Below are 17138 nucleotides of genomic sequence, written 5' to 3'. Positions count from 1 at the left end.
ACAGCTGTTTTTCACAAACGAAAATCGATTATAAACAATAGGCCATCTAGTGAGCGTAGTTGAGTTACGTAGAACTTTGAAATTTGAAATCTTGGGTTAACCTCGAAGAGTTTAACTGAAAATAACTAGAATATATTTGACACAATTCATAAATCACTAAAGAAAAAATTTTGAACTGAAGTATGCATTTTTATTGGGATTATCATGAAATGATCTACAATCTATTCACTTTATTCAGATAATGCTTTGCATCTTCAGTGAGGATTGAGGAACTGTTGAGAAAATTAAAAGACCAAGAGCTCCCGACGTAAATCAACAATGACCACATTTCATTTTAACAATCTTCGGAACATGTCTTTCCAGATATCGACATATACAGGAAGGGTCCGAGATAAGGCCCTCTTTCCTTGTATCCAGTTCCCGTAGTCCCTTCCGCGAAACTGAGCGTAAGCAGCTGCCATAGCTCTGAGTTTATCCGGAATTCTCTCATTATTACAACTCTTGTCCCAGTAGTTGATCAACGATTGATCAACAGCCTCAATCATTTCTGCGTCGATTTCGAACTGGCCGACGTGACACCCGAGCCCATCGATAAGTTGTCGGCAAAGTCCAGCCGTGGCCGAAAAGGTCGTTCGCTGTTTAACAAAGGAAGAATCGCTCAGGAAGGTGGAACGAATTTCGTCGTTAGCCACAAGTTTTTGTGATTTCGGCCATTTGATTCCTGGCGCAGTAAATTTGATGTATCGATAAACAGCGTTCCTATCCACTTCATGGCCGTTGAACGAAATGATCTTCTTGAAATCTGGAAACTGGTTGAAGTAATTAGCCACATCCGTGTCCTTCAGAAAATGAACTTGACAGCAAGCTGTCAGCTGCACGATCCACTTCCAGGCGACAGGATAGATTTGTAAGACCGAGGAATAGAAATGCTTCCGGGCTACACCTTAAGTTGCTGGAATTTCTTCAAATGCGGACGCATTGAATTCGACAGTGATCTCCGGGGCATTTCCTACAGCTGGAACATTAAATTGCGGTTGATCAGGTGAGTCCGCCCGGATGGAAAGTCCGGGCAATTTGTCTCGATTCTCAATCAGCTGAAGGGCGATCGCCAAGCAAACAAGACCGGTAGCGTCTCTCTTCTTGTCTGATGGCGATCAAGTAGCGATCGAGTTGTCAGTCCAGAACTTCAGGTAGACGTATCTGGAAGACCGCATTAATATGGCCAGCGTTAAGGAAAGGAATCTTGGAAAAATCGGGAAGGGTAGTCATCCCGAAATTTTCAGCGTCTGTCCTCCAATCTGATGATGTGTGAGGAACGTCGAGATGGCGTCATGTTTTAGAGAAAAACACAGAAAAATAGATCCAAAAAAAAATCATGTAGAAAATAAAAACGTAATATGCTGATTACACAACATGTTGTTCATTGAAACAAGCAAGAAGCAAATCAATTGGATTTACCAGAGAATGAGCGAAGAGCGAGAAAATAGAAGTTTCAGCTGGCGAATGACGAAAAATGTAATTGTCGAAGGTATTACAAGGGCATAACAGGGTGACCTCTCCCTTTCTGCCTTTCTCATCTGAAATCAATAATATTTGTTATTCTTCGAAATAAGATCGTCTCACAAAAGAATTAAACTCTTACAGAAAAATGGGCTGTAATTTGACCCCTGCAAATGAAGATAGAATCCTTGAGGGACACAACAGAAAACAATTCGGAATTCAACTGGAATAGATTTGAGATCACTAAAAGTGCCAACTGCTAAGTGCTCGGTCTCGGATAAATGCAGCAACAAACGAAAACTACTAAACAGACAGACATCCGCAGTGCGTACAAATAATTCACGAAAACTAATATGTGAAAACAATACAAATAATATTGGCATGTGAAAAATTGCTTTTGAGATTTTAAAAATCCGTCCAAAAATTCACTCAAGGAATATGATGTGGAGAATGGAAATGGAATGATCACGAATCGGTTAAATAGAGTCTAAAGAAAAGTAATAAGAGTAAGGGTCAACAATTCCCCACTGGAAAGTTTCAATTTTAAATCAGCTAATCATCATTCCACCTTGCTGGTGAACGACGCCTTCCTTGTGCGCTGAAAGTGTCTTTTTATGAATTTAAATATTTTGCACGCATTGCGTAACACCAGACAGCTCTGGAGTTCCCTGTCAGAATTGAGTTGAATCTCAACGTCAATCTCATCAGATATATTCAATTGAGGAAATAGCTGGAAAAGATGTAACTATACCTTGCGGAGCAGAGCAGGCGTAATAACAGTGCACGTACGACTGCTGAAGGACATTCCAAGTAGCCGTGAAATAATTCAAATGTTGGTATTTTTCAGTCACAATGGCAGATTGTAATATGAGACACATGGTCGTTTCCAATGTACCCGTCAATTTACAAAAAAGGAAATCAATTCAACCCCATCATGTCGTTATATCAAATGGATGAAATTGTTGTCTCACTGCCGCAGGATTTGAATTTTGGCCAAGCTTTCAGTCGGACATAGAGTGGTCGAATGATGAACATCGAGAATCATGACATGCAAATGAGCCGAAATGATCATCAGACTGCGATACAGCTCTTCCAATTGAATACCTCCCTATTCGTATATTATATAAGAACAACTCGTCACAAAATGTAAAGAACTGAAAACGAAATCATTTTCACCTTGCGGGAGAAAATGTCTGATAAATTATCTCGTGATAGTGACTCCAACTGGAAGCCTTTGCATTTACGTAGCGCCTTTAAAGTAATATAGGATAGTAAAATGAAATTATACATATTAATAGGCTACAATTTACTAGAGGGAAATTCAAGTTAACTAACCGATGGCGAGTAAATGAGGCGGATGAAGAGCATCAAGGCTTGTGAAACGACGAGCTGCAACTCTTGGCGGGATTGCTCCTTATTCATCTTCGTGTCGTTCAACGAACGCTGATTAACCGATGTATTGCTAATGGAAAGGTTTCTGTAACTGCAAGTGCCCCCCTTCCAGCGGCTGGGAGGAAGATTTCCCCGGCTTCATGTGATTCCAATGCAGGAAAAAAGGCTGGTGCTGCTAAAAAAAAATATTTTACCGGTTGTTCCAACCACCGTTGCTGAAAGTGTGGCCAGTGTGGCCCACTCATCTTTCTCAAAAAAAAAAGATACCGAGCTGTCCAAGAAGCCTTTCGTGACCAAGAGTAAGCGCTCGATAAAGACAAGAACCGAAGAAGAATATAATATTGGTTTATGCGATTTCCAACTGTGTTCTAAGGTAGTAATTTTTATTAAGCGGTTTACTTTTTATAAATGAAGTAACTTCTTAAACCTTTTTGAAAATAGCCTAATCAAGACTGGGTGGGGTGCGACATCTGCGATAGATGGTTTCATTTTAGGTTATAGTTCTTAATAATATTTATACGTTCATTAATTTTAATAGCAAATTCTCTATTTTTTCCCTATTTAGATGTGTGAAAATAAAGAAGGGTGAATACACTGAAGACCAACCCTATCTTTGCTCTGTTTGTATTAAGTAGGCTCAAGAAGACACCAACATTTGCTCACTTTCTATATTAATTTCCATACGTAGAATTTAGAGATGTCGATGGGAATAAAGAAAAAAAATCCCCGTTTGTTTTATAATTGTAATGATTGTGTTTGTGCAGCATTGCATTATGGCTACTCCTTCTCTCAATTTCCTAAGAAAATAAAGAATTCGGAATAAATCTTTGCGTGTGAATATACTATACTGCACGTCTGTAAACATAGCACAAGGAAAAAATTATGGAATTTACGGTTTTAGTTACGCGCGCCAGACCCTCGCTAATAGTCATCGAAAACTGAACTTGTCGCGTGTTCATATTTTTTAATCATCTTCCGTGTAGAGAAGCTGCTGGCATATTACACCTTCGCCAAATTGATATTCCAGTAGCTTACTAATTGCACCTAGCCGCATCTATAGCTACTAAACGAAAACTTTATCGAATGTGATTTGTGAACATGAATTTGTTTTTTGAATCTTTCATGTATTCTAAGATTACAGATTAGTAGATACAGCCGATAGAGCATACATGGTATGAGGTATTAGTTTCAGACGAGGTTTATTCAGAAACAACTCTTTGTTGATAACGACGGAATTTACGGAAACAGACCGCAAAAGTGTGGTCATAATAACGATAAACAATACGTCAGCGGATTCATCTTTGACCAAAAAGAAAGTTCTCGTGGAAATTTACTTTACCTCGAAGCACTGCCTTATTGGCAGATGATCACATTAATATGGTGTTCCGTTTGTTATAAGTTATAACAAAACAAAACATTTGAAAACACAGGTGACGGCCTGACATATTTTTTTTATTTCAGCAGACGATGTTGAGCGGTGGCGCGGGTATCGCGTACCGCAAGACGTTGGAGGTTGGGACTTGGGAGTTGGGACTGACGTCCATTATCACCACCAGAGGTTTCAGGTTTGGACTTTGGAGATTGGGCTTTTGCCTTTTGGTGTGTTTGGGGCGAACAGTCACTCAGTCAACACTCAACATCAGGCAGCAGCATAATTAAAGCTGATTAAAGACTCATTTAAGAGTCAACAACAAGTTTATAGATTATGGTTCTCCGTGGCAATTGAAGATATAGTGTTTTTTTTGTTTTTTTTTCTTATTTAATCGGTTCATGTGAATGTAATGCAAAAAGATGGAAAGTTTTCTAAATATGTGGGACATTTTTTCTGTGCTAATGTTGTAATCAAGAACAATTCTACCATTAAAAAAGGTAAGAAGTTTAACTATTTGTTCTGTTGAGAAAGTAGTGAAAAGGTCTTGCTGCCCATTGCACCCAAAATTTTGGGTGTATTTCTTTTGTAAAACAGCATCTATTTATCACAGCTGAATATACCTACCATTAGTTAGTTGTATGATTGAGACTAAAATAATAAATGTATGTAAAAAAAAACCATTCAGAAATTGAAAAAGTTTCAATGTTGAAGCAAAAGATGTACATATACATGTATCGGACAACTTTTCTTATCCAGTCCTTTATGAATTGCTCATTTATATATTTTTGTGTTGATACTAATTTGCAGATGGAGAATACAGATGAATCTATTGTTGGTGGAAATGACCTTTCACTAGCAATGAATCAAATTCTTTGTGAAAATTCATCTACTATTGGCATGGGGCCTGATTATGATCTTCAACAAAGCAATCTTGCTCTTCTTAAAGCGGAGCTTAAGGTTTAAACCACACATTATAATTTTTGTTTTTACATGCTAACAAAATCTTTTATTAGCAGTTAGTGACCCATGATAGAGATTTATTAAAAAAGGAATTAACAAAGATTCAACATCATATCCCTGCTTCTTCTATTTCATCATCTTACAATTTTTCCTCCTCTGGTAATGTTTTGAATTGTTTCCTTGCTACATTTTTTATACATTTTTCATGTTAATTCATAGGGACATTAACTCGCTCTACCTATCCACAACAATTATCTTCAGTACGAGATTATGATGCTCTACAGAGACAATGTGAGGCAGCAATGAGTGAATTGCAATCTCTTAAGAGACAGCATGATAGATGTGAAAAAGCTGTCCAAGAATCTGAGTACTACCGTGGACAACATAGATCAGTTTTGTCAAAGCTAGATTCTACTACCCAGGAGATGCATACACTACGGTCGAAATATGGGGACGTGTTAACTGGAAAGCAGCGTTTAGAACAAGAAGTTCACAGCCTTAGCCAAGCTAGAGAAGAAGATCGGAAAGAGATAAATGATTTGAGAAGGCAGCAACAGGAAGCTGTGATAAAAGGAAATGGGACAAATGAAACACTTAATCAACTTTATGTTAACACATTGCGCAAATGTGAAGCTATTAAAGGTAAATTGGCCTTTTCATGTATTTCAAAATTAATGCCTAAATGTTGTTAAATTCAATTCTTTGGAATTACTAGTTGTGATAATTATCTTTAAGAATGAATAATCTAGTAACAATTTTATTTGCATGTTATAATCTTAGATGAGCATGATTCCTTGCGAAAAAGATACGCTGATCTTGTGGCCTCTCATTCAGCTGCTGTAAGCAAATTAGAACTTGCCCAAGAGGAAATGACTCGGTTAAAGAAGCAATATGAAGAATCAATTCAAGAACGTAATGCTGCAGTACGTGAGAGAAATGTTCTGAAGTCGCAGTGCACTCATGCCATTATGCAGTGGGACATTGCAATCCGCGAAAGAAACACCTACATGGACTATTTAACTAAGATTCAACTTCAACATGAAGAAGAGATAAATAAAGGAATGGCTTCCAGAATGAAGAGTAGTAAAGATTTAAAGAGACTAACTGAAGAACGGAATGCTGCAATGGAGGAATATTCGCTTGTCATGCGCGAGAGAGATTCAGTTCATAAAGAAATCGAAAAACTGCAGGATGATTTGCTGCAATCAAACAAGAAGTTAAAGACATTAGAAATCAAGAGCAACGAGATTCACGATGAAAAGAAAATGTTGCTCTATGAAGTAGAGTCGTTGCGGAGAGAAATTAAATCCGCTTTGGAGGATCGTGACAATGCGTTAAAGGTCAGTTTTTCAAATATCTGGTCACCTATTTCTTGCCATATCTATTAATATATATATTGATATTTTTTCGTAGGAGTTGCATCACATGCGAGAAAGATGTGGGGAATACCAAGAACCACAATGGAATGAAAACCTGTTGCTAGATGATCAAGAACGGAAGAATCGCTTTGGAATCGGAAATGGATGTTTGAGTGGTGAACAAATTCGCAAAGATCGCACTGAAACACCCAAAAGTGGAAGAGGAGAACTATATCTAGTTGACAGCGGCGAACAAGAAGTTGAACAACTAAAAAAACAAATTGAAAAAATCCAGACGGAGTTTGCAGAAGCACTCCAAGAAGCTGAAGTATCAAAACAACGCCGGGATTGGGCCTTTGGGGAACGTGATAAAATTGTTCTTGAAAGGGAATCCATACGCACATTATGTGATCGATTGAGGCGAGAAAGAGATCGAGCCGTTTCTGATTTGGCCGAAGCCCTTCGTGATTCCGATGACGTCAAACGTCAGAGGAATGAGACTTCTAAAGAACTGAAAGGTAAATTTGATTCGTAAATTCTTTTAACGGTTTTGCAGTCTCAAATAATGACGTCGTATTATCAATTGTTTCTCCTAGAGCTGAAAGACAAACTTGGGGACCTTCAACTAGAAAAGGAGAAAGAGAAGGAAAAAGAGAGCCGTGCTCCACTTAATCACAGCTATGATTCCGCCTTAGGAACTGATTTCTCGGATGGCGACACCGAAACCGTGGAAATTGAACTTGATTGGTCAAACTGTTTAATGGATTTTGGCTTTTCGTTGGCGGGCGGGAAATGTCGTCCCGTTTACAACAATGACTACGGCCTCTACGTCGTGTCTATTGCGCGGGGAGGCCCAGCTGATGGCAAATTGAAGATAAATGATTGCCTCCTCAAAGTTGGTACGCTGAGCTGCACTGCCGCAGATTCGGATTCAGTTTTGAACTTGCTCCGATCCACCAAAATGCCCGTTTCCCTGACTGTAAAGCGTAGAAGATGCTTATACCAGGGATTGTACTCAGTAAAGTTACCCTTGGGTTGTGGTGTGTCTCACGGATTGACATTGGAAAATGGAATTTACATACGATCCGTTACCCCTGGAAGCATTGCTGCCCGAGAAAGTACACTTAAGGCCGGTGATCGCTTATGCAGTATTAATGGCAGAATTTTGGACTCTATGACTAGTTTTATTGAGGTAATTTTATTTTCATTGTCACACTTTCAAATTTAAGAAATATTGTTTGTTTTTTGAACAGGTATGCAGAATTTTAGACGAGAGTTTCAGCCAGAATGATGGTCCTACAATTACAGTTGCACGAGGATCGCTCTCTTCCACCGTGTTTCCTGTTTCATTGCCTTCTCTGGGATCCCCGAGCAGCAACTCGAGTGCCCACAACATAACTGAAGAAGAAGGCCAGGTGGATGTCCAAGGCAAGGGGAACGGTCATTTTTCCATCGCTCGAAGACACCAAGGGAGCAAACATTCGAAGGGGTCTTCATTATCGTCGAATGCTCCCAGTAATGTATCCAGTGCTGGTTCTATAGCTTCAGCAGGACTAGTTGTCTGGGACATGTTCCGTGAGACACTGGGTCGCACCCGAAGGCCTCATAGCAAAGAAAAAAATAATCATCACACGGATGATGGGAAACGTTCAACTAGCACCACTTCAAATAGTCCGACTGCTAGTGCAACAGACCGTGAGGCAGCTGCCATCGCTATTTTAGAGGACGTTATCGACCATTATAATCCTCTTACCATTACCAGCAATGATGCCTCCTCATGTTCGGGATCACATAAAGTAGGATTGCGATTAATTTCTTTTTTGAAACAGTTTTCAACAGATTTTAAATTACCTTATTCCTATTTCTTTTTTTGTAATCTATAGAAGAAATCGGAAATTGGTTCAGGTTTGGTTACATTGTGCAGGAGAAAGCGTGTTATGGGAAATTCCAAATCTGAATGCAAACGAGATGACACAAGAATGTGCAATGGCGGGACTTGGCCTCGATGTCGTGCTGGTTCTCCATTCATTTCAGGAGAATATTTGGAAGGGGCCAACACTTTATTTCATAGTTACAAATACCCACGAGCCAGGCTGCCGCTTTCAGTTTTTATCGACGCCTCGAAAGCCTCTAAGGATGAGGTGGCAGTTGATGACACAACGGACGATGACAAAGATTCCGGGTGAGCTACGAGACTAATCTCTATGTCGTTAGACATTTTTAGGAGAGACAATAGTGACTGTGTGCTAATATAATTTCTGTTGTCATTGTTTATAGCCAAGCAGCTCCTAACGGAGACTACAGAGCCTACGGAGATCGCGCCAGCATGGAAACAGTGGATCCGCCCTCTGACGGAAGCATAGATCTTTCTGTGCAATCTGGAAATTTGGGCAAGGAAGATTTGGGTAGATACTTGAAGAAAAAAGGAAACACTAGTTGTGGAACAACTTGCAAAAATGACGGCGATGCCGAAATGTGTCGAGGTGGCCAATTGGCTGCCTCTTCAACCACACAGACCCTCACCACAGTTGCGGGTGGTGGTTTGTCGGGCGGTGGCCCCATTCACGTCCATGCTGCCTTACCTACAGCGCTACCCACGCACCTGCGTATACAATCTCAACTCTATCCGACAGCCTTACATTCTTCCTTAAAATATAAAGTGTCGCCTCATGTTAGCCATATGCATAACCATCCCCACAACTTGTCTCCGCCGCGTTACTCCTCGCCGCCTCCGCTGCCTCGCCCGTCAACGGAGAACCCGTACGACTTCCCTTTAGGAGGACCACACAATCTTCTTTCAAACAAATCATATAGTCACGCTCACGCTCAATCACCATCCATAGATTCAGCTTATTCAAGGACGCACAAGCATAGCCACAATCATTCGTCGGTCCCTGTCCCTTTTGGATACGAATCAAATCGAAGTAGCCATACGGAGTACGTGCAATTCCCTTACACCGATGGCCTTGGCACCGTGAAGAAAGAACCAGCCAGAATAAGAATTCCGTCCAACCCGAGTGTGACCAGCAGAAACAGCATTGGAAGAATATCGACGAGCAGCGTCGAACGTCTATCCGAACATGGAAGTCCGATGCCCAATTTTCATGTCGAAATTCTTAGTCCAGGACGACCAGGTACTGGTGTAGGAAGCAGGTCGTCAATTGATGAGTATTCATGGACCACCGGGTCCGGATCAAAATTTAAACCAGCACCTGATGAGCTACGAAGGTACGTCATACATCTCTGTTGTAATCCTTACATGTTATCTATTTAACAACATTTTTTATTTGATCTTTTATTTCATTAGGGTATATATTGAAAAATCTTCTGAACCGCTGGGCATTCAAATTTTTTGCCGCAATTCGGGTGGGGTCTTCGTTTCGTCGGTGCATCAGTCGAGTTTAGCTGCCCAGGTTGGATTGCAGGTTGGCGATCAACTTCTAGAAGTCTGTGGTATCAACATGCGTAGCGCTACATACCAACTTGCAGCATGCGTCCTTCATCAGTGCGGAGATTCGATAACGATGTTGGTCCAGTACAATCCTACGAAATATCAGGAGCTACAAGAAATGAACGGCATGAATTTGATGGGCCCTCCTTCAATGACCAGTTCCAGCAGTGAATGCGATGGCAATGGCGAAGGATCGCACCAGCGATCAAAGTCGCGCTCGGGATCACCGACACCATGCAACTCCCCTCGCCATTCGCGAGACCATAGCAATAACAGTGGTAACGGAAGCAGTTCTAAAGCCGACATTCTCGATCCGGGGGCAGCCACCTTAAGAAATACTTTACAATTTGATCGGTATAATAATTAACATTGTGTCATTCATTTTTAGTGGTTATTTTATATCATTATTTTTTAAATCAAATTTTCAGAATGATCGATCGGGGAAGTGAATCTCGTTCTTCGGTAGTTCGACCTCCTTCGATTCACGGCACTCTTACGCGTCACCATGCGCTGGCCACGTTGAAAAGACCAACTTCAATGACCACCACCAGTCCTGTAGTCGACGAAAACAGCAGCAAATGTCGCGACCGAGATCGTGAGCCGCGTCTTATGTACCTCGAGATGAAGAAAGCTCATAGCCTCGGCATCAGTTTGGTCGGCGGAAACGCCGTGGGAATCTTCATTCACGCCGTTCAGAATGACTCGCCCGCTTTTAAAGTAGGTTGAACTTGGAAGCATTAGTATCTGAGAAATGAAATCATTTGTGCTGGAACTTTTCCTTCAGGCTGGTTTGCGCTGTGGCGATCGAATCCTCGAATTCAACGGCGTCAACCTCCGAGATTCTACTGCTGAGCAAGCGGCATACGAATTGGCGAAACCAACAGAAAAGGTGACACTAATTGTTCAACATGACATGGAACGATATCGGGAAATCGCCGAACAACCCGGCGATAGTTTCTACGTTCGAGCTCAGTTTGATAAGATGGCGTTTGAGAATCACGAGCAAATGGAACTTGGCTTCCGCCGTGATGATATTCTCCATATTGACAACACCATGTTCAACGGTGTTCCAGGTAAATTCATTTGCTGCATTTTCGTCTTTCAATTGAAAACTTATTTCATTTCACGTCTTACAAACGTCGTTTTCTCGCTCGGTGTACCGTTGCAACTCCTTTGATTAACAACCCTTCTTTTTCCAGGTTTGTGGAGAGCATGGCTTGTTGACAACGAAGGTCGTAAAGTTCGTTGCGGTGTCATTCCGTCTAAATATAAAATCGAAGAAGAACTACTACAGCGCTCGAGTTTGGCTGATCTCGATCACGAATCGCGACGTTCATCGACATCAGCACGGCGCAGTTTTTTCAGAAGGAGGAAGCACACACGCAGCTCATCTCGAGATTCAAAAGAGATTGCAAGTTTTTCGGATGCAAGTTTACAACTGGGATCCTCTGAGGGATTAGGCCTCTCTTCCATCTACGTCCAGGTAATAAAGAGGACGCAGAGTTGTATCTATGTAAATCCATTCCAATAATATTTTTAATTCTGACAAATAGGATACTATTCCTCCTCGCCCTGTTTCGTACGCTCAAGTTGAGCGCTATGATTGCAAAGAAATTCGTCCTGTTATAATAGTTGGTCCGTTGTCGGACTATGTCGTGGACAAGCTGGTCCAAGAATTTCCCCGAAAGTTCGTTCGGGTAATGCCTGAATTGATGCCTTATCCGGAGTCTTATATGGAGAAAAACCTTGATGAAAATATTTTTGTCGAGTACCGACGAAAAGGAACTCACTATGAGTGCATTACAGTATCTGCTGTGCAAGATGTGGGCGAGAAAAACTTGCACGGCGTGTTGGACGTTTCGCTAAATGCTGTATCGCGCCTGCACAACCGACGCTGCTTTCCCATTATAATTCTCTTGAAATTTAAGTCAGTCAAGCATGTTCGCGAGGTTAAAGACACACGTCTGCCTTCCGACAAAACGGCGGCTAAAGCTGCCAAGGAAATGTATGAGCACGTCATCAAAGTAGAAGCTGAGCATCGTCATCTCATTTCTGGTAAATTTACTTTTTGAAATTTTATTGAAAAATTAAGTTTTCGCTGCTTCAGGTTTCAAGTTATTTGATTCTTACATCTTCACTGTCTTCCTCTTTTGATTAACGAATTTTTATTCCTATTTCGCAGCGGTTATACCAGCAGGTGGAAATCTAGCGTGTTTGTGTACGCAAGTATCTGCTGTAGTCGATCAGGTTTGTTATATTAAAATTTACTATTCTTTTTTTTTTCTTTATTTTTAAATTTTAATGAAATGTTTTGCTTCCTTGTTAACTTAATTGGATCTACTGTATTCATTTAGGAGCAAACTAAAATTCTTTGGGTGCCTCGTGGATCAATCTGGTGAATTATTTGTACAAATCGCAACTTGTGACTGGCAGCCTTTTCGGTTTTTTACCGATGTTGACATTGTTATACCTCTTCGTCGACCTTATTCTTCCTCTGTACTTTTATGTAAAATTGTAGGGTGTGATTTGTTATACCGGGTTTTTATACTTGGGGCTGTTTTCTTTCCAGCGCATGTACATTGTATCGATTATATATTGGACAATACAAGTCAAGCAATACAACTTGTCAAATAGCTTGGATTTCTTGCATGTGATGAGGCAACACTGTTGACGAATAACATTTCTAAAAAAAAACCTTAACAGGTAAACTAGCGTCAAACTTTATTTTCATCACTTTGTTTTGACGGTTAATCTAAATCAATACGAGACAAGGGCAAAGTTCCACAATGTAGTTTAGAATCACGCATTTTTGCAAGCGCTTGCGAAAAATTTTCCATTGTGATTTCTTCGGCCATTGTTGTGTCATCTGTCGATTTCGTGCTTTTCAAACTGTCGCGCATTCCATAGACAGCAGCAGTTCTGCATAGCTCTCTAAGATCGGATCCTGAAAATCCTTCCGTAAGCCTAGCCAGGGTTTCCAAATCAACATCTATGAATAATTGATATTTAGTACTTGGTTACATTTTTTCCCCAAACATTTTGATAAGACCTGATGCCACACGTTCATCCTTTAAGATCGTGAGCACAACTTGCCGGCGTTGTTCCATACCCTTAAATTGCAATGAAGAAAAAGTTTCATTATTTGTTTCTGCTTATTTAAGTTGATTTAAGAAACTACTAACTGGAAGTCCGATGTAGAAAGATGATGGCATTCGACGCAAAATTGCTTTATCCACGTCCTGAGGTCGGTTGGTTGCGCCCAGCACAACTATCCTCGATGGCAAATAAAAAATGACAATCTTTTGTTATTGTTTAATTTAAACGCCCTACTAACCTACGCTACTTTTTGAACTGTCTGTTGCTAGGCCATCCTGTACATTAATAAAAAAACCGATTAAATTGTTTCAGTGCCATTACGTACACTCGTTTCCATAAGGAAAATTTTCATACCCAATGAGACATGAAAAGAGCCTTCACCATAGCCGTAGCTTCATGATCATGAGTATCCCTTTGGGGTAGTGAGACAATCGAATAGGAGGCTGTAACTTATTTTTACAGCATAATATTTGACTGTTAAATTACCTTGAACGAAGAAGGGAATCAATTTCGTCGATAAATATGATGCAAGGTTGAATTTTCACTGCCAAGGAAAAAACGGCTGTTGCTAATTTCTGACTCTCACCATACCACTTGATAATTGATGAGGTAAATTAATTTAGTAAATGATATTGTGTTTTATGATTCATATCTATTATAATACTTTGTCAGTTAATGTCGAAGCATCGAGGTTTATGAATCGCATTCCTGCTTCTTTAGCGGTAGCTTTGGCCACCTTTCAATCAAGAACACAAAATGAATAATACACAACCACAAAGAGTTTAAAAGAATAATTAAGTGACTTTTCAAATCTGAGTTATATCCTACCATAGTTTTCCCACAGCCTGGTGGCCCATGCAAGAGTATGCCTGTATTGAAATTTGAATAAATAACTGTAATATGAAGAGCCATTAAAACCAATAAGCTAGAACTGTTAACCTTTAGGTGGTTGAAGGAGTTGGCTTGGGAAATGCTTTTTGCTTTTGATTGGCAAAATAAGATTGTCATGAAGTTCCTGTAACACACTGTCTAGCCCAGCAACATCTTTCCAAGATACAGGAATGCTTTCAGGGTCAACCAAATTACTTGCAATTGCAAGTTCATACTCTGTCAACTATGTAAAATAGAGAATGGTGAGAAAAATGAAATGAAAATATTCAACATTGAACCATTATAAAAGCACTCAATATAAAATTTCCAATTATTGCTTGTTTCAGTTTTCTTCACCATTACAAACTAATAGGCTACTAAGTGCTTATAGCCTACAGACGAAGAGCAGGAACTTCCTTGTTAGTTTCCCAACTATCAAAAAATGAAGTATTTAATATTTATCAAATCAACTAGAACAGAATTTTTATTTTGCTGCATCAACATTTATTAAATGAAGGATGATGGTATAAATGAGTGTACCATAGATTGTAAACATGAATTTTTGACTCACAATACTATTTACCTGTATATTGGTTTTTATTCTCAATTTAGTCATAAGTGCTTGTGCTTGTTGTTTTGCTTTGTTTTTTTTATCCCTGGTTGGATCTAATTGATCAACCATCCATTTCACAGCAACACACGTAAACGCAGTGGCTAATGCAACCCGTAATAGAAGAGTAAGTTTAGTTTCTTCATTCATATTAACTTCAAATGCATAAAACAATAACTACTAATTATTATCTTTTTATACACTAGGGGCACTGGCCACGATGTTGATTACAGTAATACAACACAGATTGCAATCAGAACAGAATGTCGAACCGGTCGAACGATATCTTAACAGCAGACGAATTCCGGGAAAAAGGTTGCTACTTGCTAGGTAATGAGTAATGCCATCTCTGAAATTCAACAAGAGATGGAGCAGAAAATATTTTTTACAGGGTTGAGTCTATTGCCACGACTTTTCCGTCTGCTTTTACGGACCCCACAGTCTATTACCGTGAAATCTATTGCCATGCCGGTCCGACAGGGCAATAGCCCTCTATGGCTATTGCCCTGTCAGTGTTAAAACCCCATCTGGCGACGGCTATTTCCCTATTGGTAGCCTTTCTGAATCCAGAACTAACTTTAATAGGATTGGGTTTAAAACTTTAAATAAGATGCATAGGGTAAAAAATTACAAAAATTTTTAATTTTTATGAGCAAAGCTTTTATTTAAGAAAAACATATGTAAAATAGTGAGCGACCTGCGTTATTAGCAAGGTACCTGAAGGAATATTTGCGATTTCTTTTCCATAACAAAAATATTAAAATAGCATGATATCACCACGATATAATAGGAAAGGTACAGTATCCTACAAAAAAATCCGAACACCTTGGTCTCTTTTTTATTTAAAAAAAATACTTTGGCATTTTTTTTCTTAATTCTAATAAATGAACTTTGTAAACCAATTAATTCTACATGTAATATGAAGTCTTCAAAGTTAAAAACAAAAAATATACATTGAACTGGGCTTTAGAAAAAGAGCTGTGTTCGGATTTTTTTGTAGGATACTGTACACTCTCCAGACACTCTCGCGCTATCCCAGTCTCTTGGAAGAAACGGCGGGTGTTCAGTAAAGGGTCCCAAGATTCCCCGCCAGGTTCACTAGATTAGTAGGCCCCTCGCCTCTCGGGGGTATAGCAAAAAATAGGGGTTTTCGTTCTTAATCATATAAAATTATCAATCAATGTTTCCAGAAATTGATTAGATTTAAGCTTTATTCCATTCCCTGTCCTTAAATACCTAATTGATCTAGATTAGGCAATTTTTTATATGTTTATTTTTTGATTGAAATTAGCGCCAAAAAAATCAAATCAAATGTATTTTTTATAACTTATTTTTGTTTATTCTATTTAAAATATTAAATATGAATTTTAAATATTACAAATGAATTTGAAAATTCATTAAGATAGAATAAACAAAAATAAGTAATAAAAAATATATTTGATTTGATTTTTTTGGCGTAAAATTAAAAAAAAGGCGAATTTCAATCATTTTACTTTTTAAACAAGCAATCCACCACTCAAGCGCACCAAATCCATGGACCCCCCTTTTTTCCCATTCCGCTATGGGACTTAAAAATCTGAAATAATTCAGGCATATGCAGTTTTCTACTCCGAATTCACCTGTTATTGCAGAATTTAAATATTCCCTGCCGTTCGGGAGATATTTAATGGTAAAGTCTGGGTTTTTTCAAATTTTAACATTTTTTTTTTTTTTTTTTGGGGGGGGGGGGTCTTTGGTATCGGTTTTTGGGTAAATGCTAACCTTTAAACCAAAACAAATTCTCCCAAAAGTTTGCTCGGCCATCCCTCATTCATTACGAATCCAAAAGGAATTTAAATTCTGGATTAGATTGGCCGAGTTATTCCAAATCTAGTAAAGTGTAATTTTGACAAGTTTCCCACCCAGCCTAGTCGCCATTTTTTATCACTCTTCCTCGCGTTCCTGGCGGATGACAGCCGAAGCATACGAGTTCTCTGCACCTACGGCTTCATATTGCCGGCCACTAGACTATTTGAAAGGGCCTACAGTATGTCCCCCGGTGTAAAGTGAAGGCCAGGAAGCAGCATTGACAAAAATCATGTTCATTATGAAAAAAAAATTGGCAAACACGACTTTCCATACTAACATAACATAAATAATAATGAAATAAATAATCTTAATAGTAATGTAATCAATGAAAAGTACTTACGACAGAGGTACTAATGTCCATAATAACTTCTAAAATTAAAAGTTTTGACGACGGAAGGTACTAATGGTCTCAAATGAAAACCTTAAACTTGCCGAAGAGCAGATAAAATGAGAAATGCAAAATCCTAGCACTTTCTTCGTGTGTAGGTTGTGTAGTCTAAGGGATAAGGCGTCGGTCTTCTATAAAAGCAGTTATCCGAAAATTACGGGTTCGAATCCCGCCACGATTAAAAACATATGACCTAATTATTAGTTCATTAGTAGTAGTTTACCATAAACGATGGGGAATCATGTCATATCAATAAAATTACAAATCTGTCTGGAACACTCAATGAATGTCAC

At 39.2% G+C, this 17138-nt stretch overlaps 2 protein-coding genes and 1 long non-coding RNA gene across 6 annotated transcripts; 2 read left to right on the top strand and 1 right to left on the bottom strand.

The window, feature by feature from the left end:
* Positions 1-3076: 3076 nt before the first annotated feature.
* Positions 3077-3716, top strand: LOC124200743. The gene is made up of 2 exons (XR_006877360.1): positions 3077-3386; positions 3458-3716. It is a non-coding gene; the product is annotated as an uncharacterized LOC124200743 (long non-coding RNA).
* Positions 3717-4473: 757 nt separating this feature from the next.
* On the top strand, positions 4474-12655 carry LOC124200740 (disks large homolog 5-like). 4 transcript variants are annotated; one of them, XM_046597046.1, is made up of 17 exons: positions 4474-4761; positions 5072-5221; positions 5281-5383; positions 5444-5866; positions 6005-6564; positions 6638-7100; positions 7179-7774; positions 7836-8378; positions 8466-8764; positions 8860-9810; positions 9890-10387; positions 10462-10750; positions 10818-11106; positions 11233-11516; positions 11587-12088; positions 12216-12280; positions 12388-12655. In XM_046597046.1, the coding sequence occupies exons 2-17, from the start codon at positions 5072-5074 to the stop codon at positions 12430-12432; spliced, it is 6060 nt and encodes a 2019-aa protein (XP_046453002.1). In that variant the 5' UTR covers positions 4474-4761; the 3' UTR covers positions 12433-12655. The 4 variants fall into 4 exon arrangements, with proteins under 4 accessions (XP_046453002.1, XP_046453001.1, XP_046453003.1 ...); XM_046597045.1 differs by having other exon boundaries at positions 4477-4756; positions 5070-5221; positions 5278-5383; XM_046597047.1 differs by having other exon boundaries at positions 4477-4761; positions 5278-5383; positions 8469-8764.
* Positions 12656-12729: 74 nt separating this feature from the next.
* LOC124200742 (outer mitochondrial transmembrane helix translocase-like) lies at positions 12730-15037 on the bottom strand. Its single transcript, XM_046597048.1, has 10 exons — positions 14583-15037; positions 14069-14243; positions 13958-13998; positions 13794-13865; positions 13616-13722; positions 13484-13541; positions 13368-13404; positions 13216-13301; positions 13083-13143; positions 12730-13022 (listed from the first exon to the last, which is right to left on the bottom strand). The coding sequence occupies exons 1-10, from the start codon at positions 14757-14759 to the stop codon at positions 12781-12783; spliced, it is 1056 nt and encodes a 351-aa protein (XP_046453004.1). The 5' UTR covers positions 14760-15037; the 3' UTR covers positions 12730-12780.
* Between the last annotated feature and the right edge of the window lie 2101 nt (positions 15038-17138).

Source organism: Daphnia pulex, chromosome 8 (genome assembly GCF_021134715.1).
Source record: "Daphnia pulex isolate KAP4 chromosome 8, ASM2113471v1".
In the NCBI taxonomy this organism is placed as follows: domain Eukaryota; kingdom Metazoa; phylum Arthropoda; class Branchiopoda; order Diplostraca; family Daphniidae; genus Daphnia; species Daphnia pulex.
The sequence above is the reverse complement of the archived record's forward strand: the minus strand, read 5'-3'. Positions and strand labels throughout refer to the sequence as shown.